Below are 25105 nucleotides of genomic sequence, written 5' to 3'. Positions count from 1 at the left end.
GAGGGATGGGGTTAATGAAAATATCTGGAATTACATAGTGATAATGGTTGCACAGCCTTGTCAGTACACTAAAAAACACTGAATTGCATATTCCACGTGGATGAATTGCATGTTATGTGAATGATATCTCAATATAACATACATACATACCTATACACACATATATATTTAAATGGTATGAGACAAGGGAAATCCTTGTCTATGTCAATTTTAATCCCACTTCTAAAGCAATATCCTTCTGAGACATCTACCTATTGTCACATGTATTGTGAGGTTTTTCCACTCTCGCTGTTTGGGGAGTGAAATATTCTCAGCCCTGTGTGAACCCTGTTCATCATCGTCCTATTTTCTTGTGGCTCTCCCTGACCTCATGGAGGTTTCCCCTCACATTTTAGGATCAGTATGTGGCCAGAAACTTGAGAGGACCCTTCTGCAGATCTCTGGAGCTCTGGGTGTGCTGCTCTCTCGTCTCTGGCATTCTGTCTCACAAATTCTAGTTTCCTTGGTCTTCCCAGGGGTCAGTCAGTGTTTCCCTCATTTGTTTTTCTTCTCTTAGGGATCAAAATTCTTGGCTGCCTGATGTCTAACACTTGAACACAGTTTTAAAACATACATAATTGTCCAGTTTTCTAATTGTTTATGGTTAAAGGGCAATTCTCATGCGTTTATGTATTTATTTTTTATTTAATTTTTTATTAAGGTACTATTGATATACACTTGTATGAAGGTTTCACATGAAAAAACAATGGGGTTAATACATTTACCCATACTATCAAGTCCCCACCCATACCGCAATGCAGACACTGTCCATCACTGTAGTAAGATGCCACAGATTCACTCTTTGCCTTCTCTGTGCTACACTGTTTTCCCTGTGACCTCCAACACCATGTGTACTAAACATAATACCCCTCAATCCCCTTCTCCCTCCCTCCCCATGCTCCCTCCCACACTCCCCCCTTTGGTAACCACTAGACCCTTCTTGGAGTCTGTGAGTCTGTTGTTATTTTGTTCCTTCAGTTTTGCTTCATTGTTATACTCCACAAATGAGGAAAATCATTTGGCACTTGTCTTTCTCCACCTGGCTTACTTCTCTGAGCATAATGTCCTCCAGCTCCATCCATGTTGCAAATGGTAGAATTTGTTCCTTTCTTTTGGCTGAATAGTATTCCATTGTGTATATGTACCCTCATCTTCTTTATCCATTCATATACTGATGGACACTTAGGTTGCTTCCATATCTTGGCTATTATAAATAGTGCAACTATAAACATAGGGGTGCATATGTCATTTTGAATGTGAGAAGTTGTATTCTTTGGGTAAATTCCAAGGAGTGGGATTCCCGGGTGAAATGGTATTTCCATTTTTAGTTTTTTGAGGAACCTCTGTATTGCTTTCCACAATGGTTGAACTAGCTTACATTCCCACCAGCAGTGTAGGAGGGTTCCCTTTCTCCACATCCTCACCAGCATTTGTTGTTCTTAGTCTTTTCTATGCTGGCCGTCCTTACTGGTAGAAGGTGATATCTCATTGTGGTTTTAATTTGCATATCCCTGATGAATAGCATGATGTGGAGCATCTTTTCATGTGTCTGTTGACCATCTGAATTTCTTCTTTGGATAATTGTCTCTTCATATCCTCTGCCCATTTTTTAATCAGGTTATTTGCTTTTTGGGTGTTGAGGCTTGTGAGTTCTTTATATATTTTGGATGTTAACCCCTTGTCAGATGTGTCATTTACAAATATATTCTCCCATACTGTAGGATGCCTTTTTGTTCTGTTGATGGTGTCCTTTGCCGTACAGAAACTTTTTAGTTTGATGTAGTCCCATGAGTTCATTTTTGCTTTTGTTTCCCTTGCTTGAGGAGATGCGTTCAGGAAGAAGTTGCTCATACTTATATTCAGGAGATTTTTGCCTATGTTGTCTTCTAAGAGTTTTATGGTTTCATGACTTACATTCAGGTCTTTGATCCATTTCAAGTTTACTTTTGTGTATGGTGTTAAACACTAATCCAGTTTCATTCTCTTGCATGTAGCTGTCCAGTTTTACCAACACCAGCTGTTGAAGAGGTTGTCATTTCCCCATTGTATGTCCATGGCTCCTTTATTGTACATTAATTGACCATATATGGTTGGGTTTATAACAGGGCTCTCTAGTCTGTTCCATTGGTCTATGGATCTGTTCTTGTGCCAGTACCAAATTGTCTTGATTACTGTGGCTTTGTAGTAGAGCTTGAAGTTGGGGAGCATAAACCCCCCAGCCTTATTCTTCCTTCTCAGGATTACTTTGGCTATTTGGGGTCTTTTGTGGTTCCATACGAATTTTAGAATGATTTGGTCTAGTTCATTGAAGAATGCTGTTGGTATTTTGATAGGAATTACATTGAATCTGTAGACTGCTTTAGGCAGGATGGCCATTTTGACAATATTAATTCTTCCTATACATGAGCTCGGAATGTGTTTCCGTTTTTTGGTATCTTCTTTAATTTCTCTCATGAGTGTCTTGCAGTTTTTAGAGTATAGGTCTTTCACTTCCTTGGTTCAGTTTATTCCTAGGTATTTTATTCTTTTTGAGGCAATTGTGAATGGAATTGTTTTCCTGATTTCTCTTTCTGCTAGTTCATTGTTAGTGTATAGGAAAGCAACAGATGTCTGTGTATTAATTTTCTATCCTGCAACTTTGCTGAATTCAGATATTAGATCTAGTAGTTTTGGAGTGGATTCTTTAGGGTTTTTTATGTACGATATCATGTCATCTGCAAACAGGGACAGTTTAACTTCTTCCTTGCCAATCTGGATGCTTTTTCTTTCTTTGTATTGTCTGATTGCCGTGGCTCGGACCTCCAGTACTATGTTGAATAGAAGAGGGGAGAGTGGGCATCCTTGTCTTGTTCCTGATCTTAAAGGAAAAGCTTTCAGCTTCTTACTGTTAAGTATAATGTTGGCTGTGGGTTTGTCATATATGTATGACCTTTATTATGTTGAGGTACATGCCTTCTATACCCATTTTGTTGTGTTTTTATAATGAATGGATGTTGAATTTTGTCAAATGCTTTTCAGCATCTATGGAGATGATCAGTTGGTTTTTGTCCTTCTTTTGGTTGATGTTATGTATGATGTTGATGGATTTTCTAATATTGTACCATCCTTGCATCCCTGGAATAAATCTTCCCTTATCATGATGGATGATCTTTTTGATGTATTTTTGAATTCGGTGTGCTTGCATCTGTGTTTATCAGGGATATTGGTCTGTAATTTTCTTTTTTTGTGGTGTCTGCCTCGTTTTGGTATTAGAGTGATGCTGGCCTCATAGAATGAGTTTGGAAGTATTCTCTCTTCTTCTACTCTTTTAGAAAACTTTAATGAGGATGGGTATTAGGTCTTCACTAAGTGTTTGATAAAATTCAGCAGTGAAGCCATCTGGTCCAGACGTTTTGTTCTTAGGTAGCTTTTTGATTACCAGTTTAATTTCGTTGCCGGTAATTGATCTGTTCAGATTTTCTGTTCCTTTCTGGGTCAGTCTTGGAAGGTTGTATTTTTCTAGAAAGCTGTGCATTTCTTCTAGGTTGTTTGTTAGCATATAATTTTTCATAGTATTCTCTCATAATTCTTTGTACTTCTGTAGTGTCCACAGTGATTTTTCCTTTCTCATTTCTGATTCTGTTTATGTAAGTAGACTCTTTTTTTCTTGATAAGTCTGGCTAGGGGTTTATCTATTTTGTTTATTTTCTCAAAGAACCAGCTCTTGCTTCCATTGATTCTTTCTATTGTTTTATTCTTCTCGATTTTATTTATTTCTACCCTAATCTTTATTATGTCCCTCCTTCTACTGACTTTGGGCCTCAATTGTTCTTTTTCTAGTTTTGTCAGTTGTGAGATTAGACTGCTCATAATGGATTGTTCTTCTTTCCTGAGGTAGGCCTGTATTGCAATATACTTTCCTCTTAACACAGCCTTCACTGTGTCCCTCAGATTTTGCGGTGTTGAGTTATTGTTGTCATTTGTCTCCATATATTGCTTGATCTCTGTTTTTATTTGCTCATTGATCCATTGGTTATTTAGGAGCATGTTGTGAAGCCTCCATGTGTTTGTGGGATTTTTCGTTTTCTTTGCGTAATTTATTTCTAGTTTCATACCTTTGTGGTCTTAGAAACTGGTTGGTACAATTTCAGTCTTTTTTAATTTACTGAGGCTCTTTTTGTGGCCTAGTATATGATCTATTCTTGAAAATGTTCCATGTGCACTTGAGAAGAATGTGTACTCTGCTGCTTTTTGGTGTAGAGTTCTGTTGATGTCTGTTAGGTTCATGTGTTCTAATATGTTGTTCAATGCCTCTGTCTCCTTACTTATTTTCTGTCTGGTTGATCTGTCCTTCAGAGTGAGTGTAGTGTTGAAGTCTCCTAGAATGAATGCATTGCATTCTATTTCCCCTTTTAATTCTGTTAGTATTTGTTTCACATGTGTAGGTGCTCGTGTGTTGGGTACATAGGTATTTATAATGGTTATATCTTCTTTTTGGATTTATCCCTTTATCATTATGTAATGTCCTTCTTTGTCTCTTGTGACTTTCTTTCTTTTGAAGTCTATTTTGTCTGATACAAGTACTACAACTCCTGCTTTTTTCTCCCTATCAGTTGCATGATAATCTTTTTCCATCCCTTCACTTTTAGTCTGTGTATGTCTTTGGGTTTAATGTGAGTCTCTTATAAGGCAGCATATAGATGGGTTTTGTTTTTTTTATCCATTCAGTGACTCTATGTCTTTTGATTGGTGCATTCAGACTATTTACATTTAGGGTGATTATTGATAGGTATCTACTTATTGCCATTGCAGGATGTAGATTTGTGGTTACTAGAGTTTAAGGTTATCTTCCTTACTATCTAAGAGCCTAACTTAACTCACTTAATATGCTATTACAAACACAATCTAAAGGTTCTTATTTTTCTCCTCCTTTCTTTATATATTAGGTATCACATTCTGTACTCTTTGTCTATCGCTTGATTGACTTTGGGGATAGTTAATTTAATTTTACATTTGTTTAGTAATTAGCTGTTCTACTTTCTTTATTGTGGTTTTATTACCTCTGGTGACAGCTATTAAACCTTAGGAACACTTCCATCTATAGCAGTCTCTCCAAAATAGACTGTAGAGATGGTTTGTGGGAGGTAAATTCTCTTGCTTTTGTTTATCTGGAAATTGTTTAATTCCTCCTTCAAATGTAAATGATAGTCTTGCTGTATAAAGTATTCTTGGTTCGAGGCCCTTCTGCTTCATTGCATTAAATATATCATGCCACTCTCGTCTGGCCTGTAAGGTTTCTGCTGAGAAGTCTGATGATAGCCTGATGGGCTTTCCTTTGTATGTGATCTTATTTCTCTCTGTGGCTGCTTTTAGTTGTCTGTCCTTTTCCTTGATCTTTGCCATTTTAATTACTATATGTCTTTGTGTTGTCTTCCTTGGGTCCCTTGTGTTGGGAGATCTGTGTATGTCCATGGCCTGATAGACTATCTCCTCCCCAGATTGGGGAAGATTTCAGCAATTAACTCCTCAAAGACAGTTTCTATCCCTTTTTCTCTCTCTTCATCTGGTACCCATTTAATGCCCATATTGTTCCATTTGGATTGGTCACACAGTTCTCTCAATAGTCTTTCATTCTTGGAGATCCTTTTTTCTCTCTGTGCCTCAACTTCTTTGTATTCCTCTTCTCTAGTTTCTATTTCATTTATTATCTCCTCCACCATATCTAATCTGTTTTCAATACCCTCCATTGTGCTCTTGAATGATTGGATTCTGACCGGTATTCAATCCTGAGTTCTTGAATATCTTTCTGTACCTCTATGAGAATGTTAATCATTTTTACTTTGAAGTCCCTTTCAGGAAGATTCATGAGGTCAGTGCCATTTAAATCTTTCTCAGGAGTTGTATTCATAATTTTGCTTTGTACCAGGTTCCTTTGGCATTTCATATTTGTATATGGTGCCCTGTAGTGCCCAGAAGCTCTACTCTGTGTAGCTGCTCAGCCCTTGAAGCAATGTCGCAGGTGGCAGGGGAGTGGTATTGGTGCCTGGGGGGAGGAAAGAGCTGTTTCCTGCTTCCTGGCTGCTATGCCTGTCTCCACTGCCTGAACCAGTGGGCCGAGCACACAGGTATAAGCCTTTATGCTTTGTGTTTGTAGTTGCTGTAGACAAGTCTTCCTCTGGCTGGCCTAATGCCAGGTTAGGGTTTACTGGTTTGCGAGCCAGGTGGGTCTGGCTGGGAGAAAGGCACAGTTGGCTGTGTATTATGGAGGGGGTCCTTGGAGCTGTGCAGCCAGCCAGGACAGTGGAACGCCTGAAGATCGTGAAAGTTCCCAACCTCCTGGGCAGAGTGCACCCGGGTAATTTTGTCTACATGTCTTTTCTCCTGAGTAGTAAGTTCTGTGCAATCCTTGCCCCTTTAGCAGCCCTCTTGCTGTTATCAAGTCTCTCAGACTACCCACCTTTCTTTTGTCCCAGAGCAGCCAGATATGGATTCCTGCTTTCCACACGCAGCTGGAATCTCAGTCTCTCCAGGTATTCTGCCTGTCTTAGCTTTCCAACCCCCTAATCACAAGAGAACCAGGAAAGCACCATGAAATGTAGGTTTGTGCTCCCAGAGCAGATCTCCGGAGTTAGGTATTCAGCAGTCCCAGGCCTTCACTCCCTTCCTGCTCCATTTCTCTTCCTCCCGGTGGTGAGCTGGGGTGGGGGAAGGGCTTGATTCCCGCCGGGCCACAGCTTTGGTACGTCACCCTGTTCCATGAGCTTTCTTCCTTTCTCCAGGTGTATGCAGTTTGGCTCAGTCCTCTCTCCTGTTGCTCTTTCAGGACCAGTTGTATTGATTAGATTTTTGTATTACATGCAGTTTTAGGAGGAAGCCTCTGTCTCACCTCTCATGCCGCCATCTTTAATTCATTCTCATGCATTTAATCTTTCATGAATGAAAGCAGAAGTCAGGAGCTGTAACTGAACACCAAACATACACAGCAGAAGAGGGAGATGTGTAAAGGTAAAACAGCCATCATAAATAATGCCTGTGTTCTAAAACTTCTGGAAAACTATTTGTCACCTAAAACTTATCCATAGGTAAAGGGCCAAATTCAAGTCGCATACAAAATTATTATAAGATAATAAAGAATAAGGTTTAGGATAACATTACTATAGAAAATGAATGCATGTCAGGAAGGTACGCCCACATATGAAATAAGAACTATAACCTATGACTGCAGCTTGAGCTAAAAGACATTAAGAAAATGATACTAGATGTGAAATAACAAATGAGAAATATGAAGCTTTGAAATGAGTAATAGAATTTAAGAATGAATTGTTATTAAAGAAAAATCAATTTAGGGATAAAAGTAAGCTAGAACAATACAAGAGTGAATAAACATAATACACATACTTCAAGAGAAATACGATTTGAAAAGAGATGCTCAGGAGACAGCTAATGTAGCAGACCTGATGAGACAACTTTCCTTAGACCTAATTGACAGTTTGGCCCTTAAGCGGCATCTGAGGCCTTGCATTTGGGGGTTTCTAGCATTCCCTGACAAGAATGGCTCACTGTCTAAGCTGTATGCAAACAACATGGTTCATGCTGAACAACTGCTTTCTTTCTGGGAGCTGGAATTTTGGTACATGGTTAGGAGAGGATGTCTGCATGATCAGATCCTGGTAGAAACTGTGGGTGCTGAGTGCCTAACAAACTTCTCTAGTGGATATTTCATACATGTCACAACTCACTACTGGGGAAATTAAGTGCATGCTGTGTGACTCCACTGGGAGACGACTCTTGGAAGTTTGCTCTTGGTTTTCTCTGGGCTTTGCCTTATTTGCAGTTTCTTTTTCCTGATGTGCTTTGTATCCTTAGCCTGTAATAAAGTTGTGAGTATGACTGTATGTGGAGTCTTGTGTATTCTAGCAAATCATTGGGTACTCATTATATAACCATCTTCTTATTTTCCTGATAGACTTATTGGAAGCATTTAGGAGTGCAAAGACACTCATTTTGTTTAATTACAAATCAATTAAAAGTGAATCTATAATAATACTGAAAATTTATGTTATAATACAATTTATAATTCATAAATAAAATTAGCCACCAAAAGGTTAGACAAATGGTGAATGTATGAACTCTGAAAACTGTACATAGGAAACTATTTTCCACTGTAGGTTTCATATGTAACATGGTAGGTTTTTTTTTTTTTTTGGTCTTTTTCCATTTTCAAATAATATTAATAATATTTGAATAGTCTCTTTGTTAGGGGTTGATGTTTCAGGTAAGGTCTGCACATTTACTGCCTTTGTCTAAATCACAAAGATTGGTTTTTGTTTTTTAAAAAAGTGGGGTAGGAATGATTTATAATCTTAAATTTCTCTGGCAAGTTTTCAGCAAGAACATTTTCCTTCCATTATAAAACTCAAGGAAAAAAGCATCCTTTGTATTTTTGTTGTCTGAAATATTAAGGAAGTATTTTCCCATATTACTTATAAGATTTCTATCCAGGTTCTCACAGCATGAATTCTAGCCAGGCATTGCTTATGAGGTTCACTTCAAAGCACATAAAGTTTGGCTTCTTCCAAAAGGATAAATAATTTAGAATTTCTTGGGTATTTCAAACCTGTGATCATATGCCATTGAATTACTCAGAATCTGGCAGATACAATCCTGAGTTTAAAAATATGTATAATTCCTAATGGAAATAGGTACTAACAGAAGGAAATTTCTTTTGTATTTGAAAGGAAGAGTCCCAACTCCTGAATACACTATCAAACATCTGGGAAACCCAAAAACATAGTTAATTCTTATAGTTGCTTAATATAGGTGGTTATATTGCTTGATAATATAGGTAATTATTGTTCCATAGGAATCAGTCTAATATTGCCCAGTAGTTGATCTCTTTTATTATAATCAGTGCAGATGTAGATATTGGGAGCCTCCATTTACTATATGTAGGTGAAGGTTCTAAGTCTCCTCCCCCAGTGCTCTCTATACTGGGTGGTGTGTTCGTCCAAACCAAATTCTGCCACACCTAAAAATACTTCTTAGCAAGCAGTCACAAAAGCAGTCATGTAAACTCTTCAGCAAGTTCCATGAAATTCCAGTTTTTGGTCTTTCTTATCTCAGTGCCATGCTCCAGAGGTTCACTTGAGGCATAGTATAAGCGGGATTTCACTTTTGGTTGGCATTAGGTGACAAAACTCTTAGGTAACTGGCTGAACAGGGGATGCTTTCAGAATCCTAAACCTAAGACGCCATCCTTCAGGAACAGACATGTGGGTTTACAAGTTCTTGTGCGGGTGAGAGCAACTGTGTGGAATTTTCTGGAGAGTCCACACATCTTAAATGCCACTTGTTTATCTTACACCTTTGGTATTCCTGGTGCCTGAAGGCAGCTAGCTGAGATGTTCTTAGGAAAGGTGCTAGATAGTGGGCTCTTAATTGGTCTTTCTTTCATGCCAACTGAGTATCCCACTAAAGTCTGGCTGATAAAGTTACTCAAGTGTTAATTAGTCAACCACCCCTAGGGTGTAGATTAAATCTAATTGTCAGGAACAGGGGAAGTAAATGACTCTTGCCTAAACACATAAGAACTGGTTAGATACTACAGAGACCAGACTGTCAGCTCTTCCAACTTGGGTCTTTTGACCATGAAGATGTGTGAACACCTGTCACCTGCGTGAACACACAGCAAATTACTTCCTAATTGTTTCTTCCTGAAAATAATGTTTTACATCTTATTACTGTCCCTGGGTATTTCACAGACGTTTCAGAGCTGTATGACTCAAAACGAATAAACAAACAAACCCCAACTGGCTTCCTCATAGGAAGATGGCAGACATTTGTTGAGCATCTGCTTTCTGCTAGGCTCTGCAGGTGCTGCAAAATGTGTAAGACATAAATAACCCTTGCCTTCAAGGAGCTTAGATCTATTAATGAAAATAGCCGAAGAACAAAATTGCTGTAATGTGAGGCAAATTAACTGCTCAGGAGAGAATGGGCTATGCATACCTGCAATCAGTGTTGAAGTTGCTTACTTCTGAAAAGTATTAACAAGTTATCGTCCTTTGGAAGCTAGGTCAAACCTGTCACAGATAAATTATACCTCCAAAGGACAGTGTTGTTATGAGGCAATGTAGCTAATATGCAGCAAGTTACTTCTCTTTCAGGGTTCTGGAGCTCTAGCTGGGGGAGTCAGCCAGAAGTGTAGACATGTCTCAGTGAGTACTAACTCACTGGGCTCTGATTTTAGTCTTTAGATTCCTGGATGAAGGCTTATTTACATAATAGGCTTGGGAAACTGGATTTATTTTATTTAAATCTTATTACATCCATGATAAGTGCATTACATTTATAAAGCAAACACTTATGCTTTCCCTCCAGATAGTTTAATGACTTGTCATTATTTTTCTTGTCTTTAAAAATAAGCTATCAAGTCTGTAAGTGCTCTTGATAGAAATGTCTTATAAAAGGAAATTAAATTACTGCATTAGTAAAACATCGATTAATATAATTTTTAACATCAAAAGCTAATAAGGATAAAATTGGAATTGTGCACACAAGCATTTTGCAACTCAATACTCAAGTCTCTGAAACTTACTGAACTTTTAGCTAGTTTGCAATAGAGGGACATAATGTGACGTGAATTCTTAGAGTTTAAGGAAATAAGTTCTGCCACTTTTTCAGTTTTGTACTCTGCTAAAACGTTAGTCACACTAATGTGTGTTGCTAATTAGAGAGTAAAAAATATTTTTGCACTTAATGAGAATGTTGATTAAAAGCTGTTAAAGGGTTTATCAAGATGATCTCATGCTAAAGAATAAGGAGGACTGCTTAAGTACCTTGACATATTTTTCTAATTGCATAGCTTTTCTTGAAGATAACACCACTTGTTCTGCCAATGATAAAAGGCTGTGTTTGGTTCTATTCCTGGAAATGTTAAAAAAAATAATGTGGCCATCATTTACATCCCTTCCTTGTTCTTGTTTTTGGTGTGAGAGCAACTATCCTTTTGCATCAACCTGTTTCATGGCTATTTCATCTACCAGCGTCAGTGGAAGAAAATCTTCCAATGAATATTCGTTTTGCTCCTTTTGGTTTGGTATCCTATCAAAGAACTAACTTTCATTGTAATATTACTAGAATATTTCTACTGCCTAAATCAGTTTTTAAAATTACTTTATGCACTTACATTATGGTTCATATTTCATTCTTTTACAGGAATTTTAAACACTTATCAGGTGCAATGGAATTTATGACAATTAATGGAACAACATTAAAGAATCTTGAAATCCTACAGAATCAGGTCAGGTAAACATAAGGGCTAGTTGATTCAAATGGCTTTGAAAAAATTTGGAATAAAATAGCAGTCTGTTTTTAGAAGTGCAGGTGAAAACAGCAATATTGTCTTCAACTGACCCCTCTGCCTGTTGTCTATGTATTAGTAGATAACTATAGCACCCACTTTTTGAAGAATCAAATAAGCAAAATATTTCTCTTGGTGTTACTTTGGGAGCTGTCCTTTTTAATGACTGATCTCTACATCAAATGTTTCTTTGGAAGGGCATCATCTTTGAAAGTTAATAAGTAGATTTTTTTTTCTCTGCTTGATTAGATTTTCTGCATGCCTTTAACTTTCTGTTGAAATGTCTGCAGTCTTCTTTCATTGTCCAGCCTATGAAACAAGTTACTGTGATACTCAATTAGACCGTAAGATGCGTCATATTTCACCTCACTAACTTTCATCATTATTTATTTGCCCTTTATTAATGGATTAGGAAGATAATGGAGATATTAAAATGATTACTTTAATTTGTTAAATGATCATTTACAAATGAGATATCATATTGCAAACCTAATGTTACTATAACATAAAGTCATAGAAATAAAAACAGTTCCAAGTCATTTGAGTAAGTAGTGTATAAGCTAAGTCATCTGAGTAAAATGGTTTAAAACTCTTCAGAAATATTTATTACTGTTGTGAATAAAGTAAATGCTGAATTTATTCTCCTGACTCCTGGATTTGTGTATTATTAACTAGTTTCTCCCTCTTTCAAGCTATCTTTGTATACTAGAGCCAGCTTTAATATATTCAGTAACATTTCTATCTTGTCATTCCATCATCTAGGTGTTACGAATCTTTCCCACAAGTCTTTCTCATCAGTTCTATGTACATCTCCATGACAGGAAACAAGTGTAGGAGTAAAGGGACAATTCTTGGGTGAAGCAGAGCTCACAGTCAGAGTCTACACACACAGCCCTTGCATTCCGAGCTTTCCTTATTCTGCTACATCCTCCTTGTTCAAATCCTGCTACTTCAGAGTCAGTTCTGAAATCAAATTCCTAAGGCAAAAAATCACCTATAATAAAAATACCATTTAAAAACCCTTTCATTATCAAGGACTTGGGTCCATGTAGAAACAGGAACTGAGAATGAACATATTTTGCTTGTCTTTGCACTTGTTTGGCCTCTCTTGCATGGAGCAATGGGAAGAGGTAACAATTTGGGGCTGGGTGTCCTGGAGAGCACAGGTATATAATGGGACTTGTGTCTCACTTGTCTCTCCTCTCTTGTCTGGGCCTCCTTCTCCAGTGGTGCCAGGAAATAGGAAAATGATTCCCAGGACCATCCTTGTCCTGGGACCCGTGACAGCAGTCAGGCCTGCTGGGCTCTTGTCTGAGAAGGGAGGAGGGGGTGGTGTGTTTGCTTATCTGGACTGCCCTCAGAGGTCAGCTCTCCCTGTCCAGTTCATCCTCAGGACTGCCTTCCATGACTGACATAGCTTCCTTGCATGCTTCACTTCAAATTCCTGAGGCCTGGGGAGCTTATGCCATACCTGTTATGATAGATTTCTGCCAGGTGGCATTTATCCTAATTATGAGTCTTTTCTCCTAAACCTTGATATAAATGCCCTGAGGGAGGGACCAAGTCTTAATATACCTTTGCCAGTCATATTGCTGAGCTTGTAGGTGTTCCGTAAGGACATGCTTGTTGATTTCAAAGGAAAAGAAAAAGAAAAAGTTAAAAATGGTATCAGGTGAAAACTGCAATTTTATGTTCCAAATAGGATTTAAACCTATTAATTGACTTTTTATAATATGATGAAAAAACTTGGTTAAAATTAACTATCATTTCTAGTTGTAAATTTTTTTATGGCCTGACTTTCAAATGGCAAAGCATAGGTAAACTTTTGCTAAGGATTTAGTGAAATAGACTAAAATAAAACCCTTCCAGGATTAATTCTTAGAGTGCAGTGCAGGTTCACCTCTATCTCCAAATAGTCAGCTGGCCTGACTGTCAGGACAGCATTGCTCTTTAGAATGGTACCATTCCTCAGGCCGGTGGAAGATACTGAATTGCTAAAGGAAGATTATCTTCACTGTACTTTACAAGACAGGAAAGTAAAGTTCTATTTTCAGATGCTTCGGAAAAACATAGGTTTCCATAGAGGCTTTGCAATAACTTATTATTAGTTAATTAAAAACTACACAGAGACTTTACTAAAAAGTATAGATAGACTATTTCTTTTCTCCGCAAAATACCAACACTTTACATTGTGTGTGTGAGTGTGTGTATATATATGTATGTATATATATTCATTCATCAGACATTACATGAACACCTGTTATGAGCTGTACTTTATGCTGAGCATGTTTTGAAATTGGGGTATATGGAGAAAAATTAGGGCACATGAACAACTAGTGATTTTGGTACAAAATCTGGTTAATCAAGCTTGTTTTCTGGTCTTTCTCAGACTGATATGAAAACCAAAGGAAGTTTACTTTGGGTTTTAGACCATACCAAAACTTCATTTGGGAGACGGAAGTTAAAGAAGTGGGTGACTCAGCCGCTCCTTAAATTAAGGTAAAACATTCTTTTTTAGGTGTTTAACCTGACATTATATAAAATTGTCAAATTAAAGATATGTTAGCCTCCTTAAAACCAAGGTTACCATAGTTTATAAGAACACACTTTTAAGATTTTATTTTGTATTTGGCAATAGACTGTAATATTGTTAGGATTTTTTCCTTGTCCTCAGGAATGAGCCTGCTTGCAGATAGGAAGACATGGGGTGTGTCAGGGGCATGTGAGTTACCCAGTTAGTTTGGGCCATCAGTAGCATAAGCCGGGCAGGAAGAGGGGGCTGCCTTTTTTGAGGGCTTTCAAGGCTAGGCTGAGAAGTTAGTAGCCAGAGGAAGTTCACCTGATGATTCTGAGCAAGAGAGTGATAAGATCAAGAGTTAGGTTTGTGTGTAGGAGAGGACAAAGTGGTGGTGGGGTGGGCAAGTTAGCAAGTTCACTGAAATTTCCTGAGGATCTGAACTTAAGCAGTAACAGTAGGAATCCAAAAGAGGTGTCAGTTGTGATGTTTAGGAATGTAGAATGAGTAAACGAGGAGCTCCTTCAGGAAAGGAAGCTGAGTCTAGTGCCTAAAACAGTGGTTTCCAAGCTTGTCTGCATATTGGAATCATCTGGGAAACATCACAAGCCCTGATACCTATGTCCAGCCCCCCAAGATTGTGACTTATTTGGTCTACACTGATGTGGCAGTTGGAATTTTTAAAAGCTCCCCAGATGATTCTGATATGCAGATCAGTTTGGGGGCTCTGACTTAGAATGGTGCCTATCACTTAGTAGGGGTGCAATCAATGTTTAATGAATGAATCAATGCCATTTATTGTGCTTTTACATGTACCAGTATTTAATACTCAGAATCATCCTTTGAGATAGGTCCTTGAGATGAGTAAACAGAGTCAGAGAGCTTCAATAACTTGCTCAGTGCTTCCCAGCTGGAAGAGCCTAGCTTTAAAACCAGCATTGACTCCAGAGCTCAAGTGGGCACTTAACCATCATTCTGAACAACTTCCCAAATGGATAGACCAGACAGATGGCTAAGAGAGAGTGTGGTGGCTAAGAGAATTGCTATGTGTTGGCTCTGCCTACAGAGTGTGTCAGTCCCACTAACCACCCTCCCACTCCCCGCCACCACTGTTGTCCCCTTTGGAATGATAAACTACCTCCTCACAGGGCTGCTGTGGAGAATAAAAACAGACAGTAATCCTACGTACCATTTTAAGCTCTCTATTATATAGCAAGAAGTAAGCCAGGCTTTATGTGCAGTGTCTCTTAAACTATGTAACAGTCTCTCTTACTGGTGCTTAGTAAATAGTTGTCTTCAGTAAAGGATAGCAGATGTTGTTGGTGTTAATAATAAGTTTTCCACTGGTTTGATGATGATGATAACCAGATCACTTCAGCTTTTACTGGGTCACTTCCAGTTTCTCTTCTTGACCATAAAGACCTTCAGACAGGGAAAGCTGACTAGGTAAAGAAGAAATTTTGGAAGTAGAAGTGCCTACTTTCGTTTGTTACTCAAATAAGAGAAGAATACCTCATGGAGCCAAAGCAAACAAGAGGGCTTTCTGCAGACAGTCTGCAGACAATGTGAGGGGTGTTGCATTCTGGCTGACATCTACCTAAGCATCCATAGCAATTTTTTTTTTTTTGGCTTGGTTGAAATATTCAGCAGAAAGAGAGTCCCTAGCAGAGTTTTCATGCAAATGATGATTTTTATTTCCTTTGTGAAATTTGACTTGCATAACCATGATTAATTTGAGATAAATTGAGGAGACCATTTTGAAGGCTTTTTAGGGGCTAAATCATGTGTGACCCTGCCTGCCCAGAAAGGCTGAGAGTAAATATACCATGCATTGAATCATGATGCCTTCTAGGTATGAACTTGAGTCTGGACTAACACTTACATAGCTGGAAACAAACACAGAAAACTTTTTTCCTTTGTCCTTTTTATTTTAGGACACATTTTAAAAACTTTTATCCCAATCCTTCAAAATCTACTTCAGAAGAATTCCAGTTAAATCTTAATGGCACTTGCAACCTATTCCAAATAAATAGCTAGAGGAAAGTGGTTCAGCTGTAGATCTATTATTGTTGTTTGTTTGTTTTTTTTACCCTAACATCAGTGCCATGCTGATTGCATCAATCGTTCATCCAGGCTAATATTCTGTCTCTGACACTGGCAGCAAAAGTTTAGTTTAGGGCCTGACTTTCTTCTGTAGTGAGATCATGGAACAAATAATTGGTATCAAAGGAATTTAGCCTTGGCAGATCTTCCAGAGTTCTCTAAGAACCCATTATTTGTCAGTCATCCATGAATTCTTGTAAATCCTTTAAGATCTTCCTTATATTTTTAGCCTATTTCAGCTCTCAGGGAAATCACACAGTTCATAAATCCACGACCAAGTGTTTCAGGTTTCAGAGGATTTTCTACCCTCACCAACTGTTATTCTATAAAATGGTCCCTTTGCTGCAGAATTTTGCTAGTGATTTTCACTCTGTACTTATTGACTGAACTGAAGAATTAATTCACTTAGATTGTTGAGACTGGATTTTACATTACTGAAAATACATTGGATTTTATAAGTAGGTTATGCTTTCTTATGTGTTGTGAGCTATACTTTTTATCAGTTGTGCTAGTTGTAGAAAAGAAGATTCTTCAATGTCCTTCTGAAGTCTTTATTCCTAAGGCCTTTTAAAATTAAATTATATCAAATTCATTTTTTTTGAGGTTCCATATTTGAATATCTTCTGCTTCTTTGATTTGATATGGTCTTTTCAATCTTTTATATATCCACCCTATGTATATTTTTTAAATTTTTAAATTTTTTTAAATTCATTTTATTATCATTAATCTACAATTACATGAAAAACATTATGGTTACTAGACTCCCCCCTTCACCAAGTCCCTCCCCACAAACCCCACTACAGTCACTGTCCATCAGCGTAGTAAGATGCTGTAGACTCACTACTTGTCTTCTCTGTGTTCCACATCCCTTCCTATGCACCCCCAACATTGTACATGCTAATTGTAAGGCCCCGTTTCTTTTTCCCTGCCCATATCCCTGCCTTCCCACCCCTCCTGCCAAGTCCCTTTCCCTTTGGTAACCGTTAGTCCATTCTTGGGTTCTGTGATTCTGCTGCTGTTTTGTTCCTTCAGTTTTTCTTTGTTCTTATACTCCACATATGAGTGAACTCATTTGGTACTCGTCTTTCTCCGCCTGGCTTATTTCACTGAGCATAATACCCTCTAGCTCCATCCATGTTGTTGCAAATGGTAGGATTTGTTTTCTTCTTATGGCTGAATAATATTCCATTGTGTATATGTACCACATCTTCTTTATCCATTCATCTATTGATGGACACTTACGTTGCTTCCATTTCTTGGCTATTGTAAATAGTGCTGTGATAAACATAGGAGTGCATCTGTCTTTTTCAAACTGGGCTGCTTCATTCTTAGGGTAAATTCCTAGAAGTGGAATTCCTGGGTCAAATGGTATTTCTATTTTGAGCTTTTTGAGGAACCTCCATACTGCTTTCCATAATGGTTGAACTAATTTGCATTCCCACCAGCAGTGTAGGAGGGTTCCCCTTTCTCCACAACCTCGCCAAACATTTGTTGTTGTTTGTCTTTTGGATGGTGGGGATCCTTACTGGTGTGAGGTGATACCTCACTGTGGTTTTAATTTGCATTTCTCTGATGACAAGCGATGTGGTGCATCTTTTCATGTGTCTGTTGGCCATCTGAATTTCTTCTTTGGAGAACTGTCTGTTCAGCTCCTTTGCCCATCTTTTAATTGGATTGTTCACTTTTTGTTTGTTGAGGTGTGTGAACTCTTTATATATTTTGGATGTCAACCCTTAATCGGATCTGTCATTTATGAATATATTCTCCCATACTGTAGGGTACCTTTTTGTTCTATTGATGGTGTCCTTTGCTGTACAGAAGCTTTTCAGCTTGATATAGTCCCACTTGTTCATTTTTGCTTTTGTTTTCCTTGCCCAGGGAGATACGTTCATGAAGAGATCGCTCATGTTTATGTCCAAGAGGTTTTTGCCTATGTTTTTTTCTAAGAGTTTTATGGTTTCATGACTTACATTCAGGTCTGTGATCCATTTCGAATTTACTTTTGTGTATGGGGTTAGACAGTGATCCAGTTTAATTCTCTTACATGTAGCTGTCCAGTTTGCCAGCACCATCTGTTGAAGAGACTGTCATTTCCCCATTGTATGTCCATGGCTCCTTTATCAAATATTAATTGACCATATATGTTTGGGTTAAAGTCTGGAGTCTCTATTCTATTCCACTGGTTTGTGGCTCTGTTCTTGTGCCAGTAACCAAACTGTCTTGATTACTGTGGCTTTGTAGTAGAGCTTGAAGTTGGGGAGCAAGATCCCCCCCATTTTATTCTTCTTTCTCAGGATTGCTTTGGCTATTCAGGGTCTTTGGTGTTTCCATATGAATTTTTGAACTATTTGTTCTAGTTCATTAAAGAATGTTGTTGGTAATTTGATAGGGATTGCATCAAATCTGTAGATTGCTTTGGGCAGGATGGCCATTTTGACGATATTGATTCTTTCTATCCAAGAGAATGGGATGAGTTTCCATTTGTTAGTGTCCTCTTTAATTTCTCTTCAGGGTATCTTATAGTTTTCAGAGTATAGGTCTTTCACTTCCTTGGTAAGGTTTATTCCTAAGTATTTATTCTTTTTGATGTAATTGTAAATGGAATTGTTTTCCTGATTTCTCTTTCTATTGGTTCATTGATAGAGTATAGGAAAGTGACAGATTTCTGTGTGTTAATTTTGTAGCCTGCATCTTTGCTGTATTCCGATATCAGTTCTAGTAGTTTTGGAGTGGAGTCTTTAGGGTTTTTTATGTACAATATCATGTCATCTGCAAATAGCGACAGTTTAACTTCTTTACCAATTTGGATTCCTTGTATTTCTTTGTTTTGTCTAATTGCTGCGGCTAGGACCTCCAGTACTATGTTGAATAACAGTGGGGAGAGTGGGCATCCCTGTCTTGTTCCTGATCTCAGAGGAAAAGCCTTCAGCTTTTCACTGTTCAGTATGATGTTGGCTGTAGGTTTATCATATATGGCCTTTATTATGTTGAGGTACCTGCCCTCTATACCCATTTTGTTGAGAGTTTTTATCGTGAATGGATGTTGAATTCTGTCGAATGCTTTTTCAGCATCTATGGAGATAATCATGTGGTTTTTGTCCTTCTTTTTGTTTATGTGGTGGATGATGTTGATGGATTTTTGGATGTTGTACCATCCTTGCACCCCTGGGATGAATCCCACTTGGTCATGGTGTATGATCCTTTTGATGTATTTTTTAATTCGGTTTGCTAATATTTTGTTGAGTATTTTTGCATCTACATTCATCAGGGATATTGTTCTGTAATTTTCTTTTTTGGTGGGGACTTTGCCTGGTTTTGGTATTAGGGTGATGTTGGCTTCATAGAATGAGTTTGGGAGTATTCCCTCCTCTTCTATTTTTTGGAAAACTTTAAGGAGAATGGGTATTATGTCTTCTCTGTTTGTCTGACAAAATTCTGAGGTAAATCCATCTGACCCGGGGGTTTTGTTCTTGGGTAGCTTTTGATTACCACTTCAGTTTCTTTGCTGGTAATTGGTTCGTTTAGATTTTGTGTTTCTTCCTTGGTCAGTCTTGGGAGGTTGTATTTTTCTAGGAAGTTGTCCATTTCTTCTAGGTTTTCCAGCTTCTTAGCATATAGGTTTTCATAGTAGTCTCTAATAATTCTTTGTATTTCTGTTGGGTCCGTTGTGATGTTTCCTTTCTCGTTTCTGGTTCTGTTGATGTGTGTCGATTCTCTTTTTCTCTTCATAAGTCTGGCTAGAGGCTTATCTATTTTGTTTATTCTCTTGAAGAACCAGCTCTTGGTTTCATTGATTTTTTTCTATTGTTTTATTCTCAATTTTGTTTATTTCTTCTCTGATCTTTCTTATGGCCCTACTTCTGCCGAGTTTAGGCCTCATTTGTTCTTTTTCCAATTTTGATAATTGTGATGTTAGACTATTAATTTGGGTTTGTTCTTCCTTCTTTAAATATGCCTGGATTGCTATGTATTTTCCTCTTAAGACGGCTTTCGCTGTGTCCCACAGAAGTTGGGGCTTTGTGTTGTTGTTGTCATTTATTTCCATATATTGCTGGATATCCATTTTAATTTGGTCGTTGATCCATTGACTATTTAGGAGTGTGTTGTTAAGCCTCCATGTGTTTGTGAGCCTTTTTGCTTTCTTTGTACAATTTATTTCTAGTTTTATACCTTTGTGGTCTGAAAAGTTGGTTGGTAGAATTTCAATCTTGTGGAATTTACTGAGGCTCTTTTTGTGGCCTAGTATGTGGTGTATTCTGGAGAATGTTCCATGTGCACTTGAGAAGAATGTGTATCCTGTTGCTTTTGGGTGTAGAGTTCTGTAGATGTCCATTAGGTCCATCTGTTCTAGTGTGTTGTTCAGTGCCTCTGTGTCCTTACTTATTTTCTATCTGGTGGATCTGTCCTTTGGAGTGAATGGTGTGTTGAAGTCACCTAAAATGCATGCATTGCATTCTGTTTCCTCCTTTAGTTCTGTTAGTATTTGTTTCACATATGCTGGTACTCCTGTGTTGGGTGCATATATATTTATAATGGTTATATCCTCTTGATGGACTGAGCCCTTTATCATTATGTAATGTCCTTCTTTATCTCTTGTTACTTTCTTTGTTTTTGAAGTCTATTTTGTCTGATACTAGTACTGCAACACCTGCTTTTCTCTCCCTGTTGTTTGCATGAAATATCTTTTTCCATTCCTTCAGTTTTAGTCTGTGTATGTCTTTGGGTTTGAGGTGAGTCTCTTGTAGGCAGCATATAGGCGAGTCTTACTTTTTTATCCATTCTGTAACTCTATGTCTTTTGATTGGTGCATTCAGTCCATTTACATTTAGGGTGATTATTGATAGGTATGTACTTATTGCCATTTCAGGCTTTAGATTCGTGGTTACCAAAGGTTCCAGGTTACTTTCCTTACTGTCTAAAAGTCTAACTTAACTCACTTACTATGCTGTTACAAACACAATCTGAATGTTCTTTTCTATTTGTCCTCCTTTTTCTTCCTCCTTCATTCTTTATATATTAGGTATCAAATTCTTTACTTTTTGTCTATCCCTTGATTGACTTTGGGGATAGTCAATTTAATTTTGCATTTGCCTCGCAATCAGCTGCTCCACCCTCCCTAGTGTGGTTTTCCTACCTCTGGTGACAGCTATCCGATCCTAGGAACACTTCCATCTATAGCAGTCCGTCCAAAATAGACTGCAGAGATGGTTTGTGGGAGGTAAACTCTCTCAGCTTTTTCTTATCTGGAAATTGTTTAGTCCCTCCTTCAAATTTAAATGGTAATCTTGCCGGATAAAGTAATCTTGGTTCCAGGCCCTTCTGCTTCATGTCAGTAAATATATCATGCCAGTCCCTTCTGGCCTGTAAGGTTTCTGATGAGAAGTCTGATGTTAGCCTGTTGGGCTTTCCTTTGTATGTGATCTTATTTCTGCCTCTGGCTGCTTTTAACAGTCTTTCCTTATCCTTGATCTTTCTCATTTTAAATAGTACGTGTCTTGGTGTTATCTTCCTTGGGTCCCTTGTGTTGGGGATCTGTGGATCTCCATGGCCTGAGAGACTATCTCCTTCCCCAGATTGGGGAAGTTTTCAGCAACTACCTCCTCAAAGACACTTTCTATCCCTTTTTCTCTCTCTTCTTCTTCTGGTATCCCTATAATGTGAATATTGTTCCTCTTGGATTGGTCACACAGGTCTCTCAATATTCTTCATTTTTAGAGATCCTTTTCTCTCTTTGTGCCTCAGCTTCTTTGTATTCCTCTTCTCTAGTTTCTATTTCATTTATTTTCGCCTCCACCATATCCAACCTCCTTTCAATACCCTCCGTCGTGCTCTTCAACGATTGGATCTCTGACCTGAATTCATTCCTGAGTTCTTGGAAGTCTTTCCATACCTCCATTAGAATGTTGATGATTTTTATTTTGAACTCCCTTCCTGGATGGGTCACGAGGTCCATATCATTTAAATCTTTCTTGGGAGTTGTATTAATAATTATACTCTGGACAAGGTTCCTTTGGAGTTTCATGTTTGTATATGGTGCCCTCTAGTGTCCAGAAGCTCTATTCTGGAGCTGCTCAGCCCCTGAAGCTATGTCGGGGGTCGCAGAGGAGCGGTACTGGTACCTGTGGGGAGGAAGGAGCTGTTCTCCGCCTCCCGGCTGCTGTGCTTGTCTGCACTGCCTGAGCCAGTGGGCGGGTCACACAGGTATGTTTTTGTACCAGAGCAGCTGGGTATGGATCCCTGCTTTCCACCAGCGGCTGGAATCCCGGTCTCCCCAGGAAATCTGCCTGTATTAACTTTCCAACACAGTAGTCATGCGAGTCTCATGAAAGCACCATGAAATGCAGGTTTGTGCTCCCAGAGAAGATCTCCGGAGCTAGGTATTCAACAGTCCCAAGCCTTCCACTCCCTCCCTGCTCCATTTCTCTTCCTCCCGCCAGTGAGCTGGGGTTGTGGAGGGCTCTGGTACGTTACCCCGTTCGGTGAGGTGTGCTCTTTTCTCCAGGTATGTGCAGTCTGATGCCATCCTCTTTCCTGTTGCTCTCTCAGGATTTGTTGCGCCAATTAAATTTTCTAATTGTACCCAGTTTTAGGAGGAAGCTACTGTTTCTCCTCTCACACTGCCATCTTTAATCCCATCCCTATCCACCCTATGTATTTTATTGGGCTCTTGTGTTTTTAATATAATAGATGAATAAGAAATTATGAACAGATGAATCTATTTGAAAATCTTAGGGTTCTAAGTAGGCTTTGAAAATAAAGGCACACCTATGCAAGGAAAGTTAATTTTTTTATAAGAAAAACTGCATGTTAAAAGATCCTTAGAAGCAGTTTTCCCTTATGTGACTTCTTGCTATAGTTTGCCAGAATTGGTTTTGAAAAAGTATTTCTTACCTTTCAGTGGGGTAATTGTGTTCAGGTATGAAGACATTGTACTTCACACTGGAAGAAATGGTTTGATGACATCTTTCATTCTTATCAAATTCTTAGTGGATTTAGATTAGATAGAAGTTACTAAGGGAAAGTTGTGTGACTGAGTAAAGGAAGCCAGCCTGGGTAACAGGAAAGGGCCATATTGAACATTAGGCATAGCTAGTTTTAAGTATTGTGTAAAAGGCCTCACTCACAACTCTAAACACATCTGAGTTGTGTTGGAAATACTGCTTGAAAATATTTGGGTGCACTGTGATTTTCCTACAGCCCTTTAAGGCCATACTTGTAGAATTAAATTCCATAATAAGTGATTTAAATAGTGTCTTAGTTTGCTAGGGGTAACAAAGTACTTCACATTGGATGACCTAAACAACATAAACTTGTCTCCCAGTTCTGGAGGCTGTAAGCCCAAGGTCAAGGTGTCAGTAGGATTGGTTCTTTCTGAGGCCTGTGAAGAAACATCTGTTCCAGGCCTCTCTCCCAGCTTCTAGTAGTCTACTGGTAATCTTTGGTGTTACTGGACTTGTAGATGCATTTCTTCTATCTCCACCTTCACATTCATGGTGTTCTCCCTGTGAGCATCTCTCTTCACATGATGTTCTTTAGTAAACATGTAGTCATATTGGATTAGGGGCCTCCAGTATGATCTCACTGAACTAATTACATATACAGTTACCCTATTTCCAAGTAAGGTCACATTCTGAGGTGCTGGGGGTTAGGGGTCTTCAGCACATATTTTTTGGGGGACACAATTCAATCCATAACAGATAGGCTCATTCATTTAATGTCTTTCCTCCTTTTGGCACAAGTAGATTGAATGTACTCAAGTCTTGAATGGAAACAACCATTTTGATTATCACTTAAATGTATTTATTACACATTTGTTCAACGTAAGAAGTGACATTGGAAAGAACCATTGACTTTTGCAAATTGCAAATGTTTTGCAATTTTGTGCCTAAAGTACAGTAGTCTGAAAAATCATCCAAATTACCCATCTGTCTTCTCTTTCAAAAACATTCTGGACTATATCTCTTCAGGTAAAGATATATAAGCAAAATGTCATGCTGATTTTAGGGATGGAAAAGAAACATTTATATATATTTTAAAAGCAAGGGAAATGTTTGGGAAGAAAGGAGCTGAAGTTCATATCTAAGACTTGAGGAAAGAAAAGTAGCAGATATGGAAAAGGGGAAGGGCTGAGGCTTAGGAGGTAAGATTGGTTACTGTGTAAATGAGTCTTTGTATGGGAGAGGCAGAAGACTTAAAGCTCAGAAGGATCCAGCAAGTGGACAAAAAAATGGCATAGTGGAAAGTGTTTAACTGTGCTGCATTTTAAATTCTGTTATGTCTGTTAATTCTTTCAACTATTCTATGAGATAGTTACTGCCTCATTTTACAGATGAGAAAAACTGAGACTCAGCTTAATTATCCAGGATTAATTATCCCCACTCAGCCAAGCAGTGGGGGCTACCGAAAGCATGGTTTTGGAGTTAATGAGGCTATAGCTTTAGCTCTGATTCCCTCATTCAGTTGTGTCACTTTGGACAAGTTTTAAATTTTATACTATTTCTTCACCTGTAAAATAGGAATTACAATAACTACCTCATAGTATTGATGTGAGGAACAAATGAGATAATATTTATAAAGGATTAATATGGCTCCTAGCTTCAATTATATGGTCAAGAAAATAGCTGTAGTCTATATAATGCAAAAAAATTGGAAGCAACCTAGTTATTAGTAGGGGAATAGAAAAATAAATTACTCATACATTAGAATATTATACAGCATTAAAATGAAGACAGTCATGAGATGACCCTACTGGAGGCTTCTGTGATGATGGGGGTTGGCTGTGTGCCTGTGTTGTCAGCTATTGGGATCTGTGCCAATCAGTTCTTCTCAATTTGGTACTCGCCTTGTCTTTTTCTTGTAGCTGCTGTCAAGATTGTGAGGAGAATTTGTAGGCATCTCTGGTGAGTAGGTAGAGTCTTTGTGTGATTCTCCTTTCAGAATGACACAGTCATTAGCATTTTATGTGGTTGGGCTTGAATCACAGTCTTTCTCTTTTATTTAATGCTCTAAACTTCACTAAGCCCTGGGAACATAGGAAGCTCAGCTTCATGTTCTGATTGACTAAGTGAACATTAACATGCTTGTTAACCCCTAAAGGTAGTGCATTG

General features: G+C 38.3%; 1 protein-coding gene across 1 annotated transcript in view; it reads left to right on the top strand.

The window, feature by feature from the left end:
- Window positions 1-25105, top strand: part of MSH3 (mutS homolog 3) — a 212774-nt gene that overhangs the window by 75963 nt on the left and 111706 nt on the right. The window contains 2 exon segments of the mRNA XM_057493875.1: window positions 11236-11320; window positions 13770-13879. Of these exon segments, the coding sequence (XP_057349858.1) occupies window positions 11236-11320; window positions 13770-13879 (195 nt within the window).

Source organism: Manis pentadactyla, chromosome 2 (genome assembly GCF_030020395.1).
Source record: "Manis pentadactyla isolate mManPen7 chromosome 2, mManPen7.hap1, whole genome shotgun sequence".
In the NCBI taxonomy this organism is placed as follows: domain Eukaryota; kingdom Metazoa; phylum Chordata; class Mammalia; order Pholidota; family Manidae; genus Manis; species Manis pentadactyla.
The sequence above is the reverse complement of the archived record's forward strand: the minus strand, read 5'-3'. Positions and strand labels throughout refer to the sequence as shown.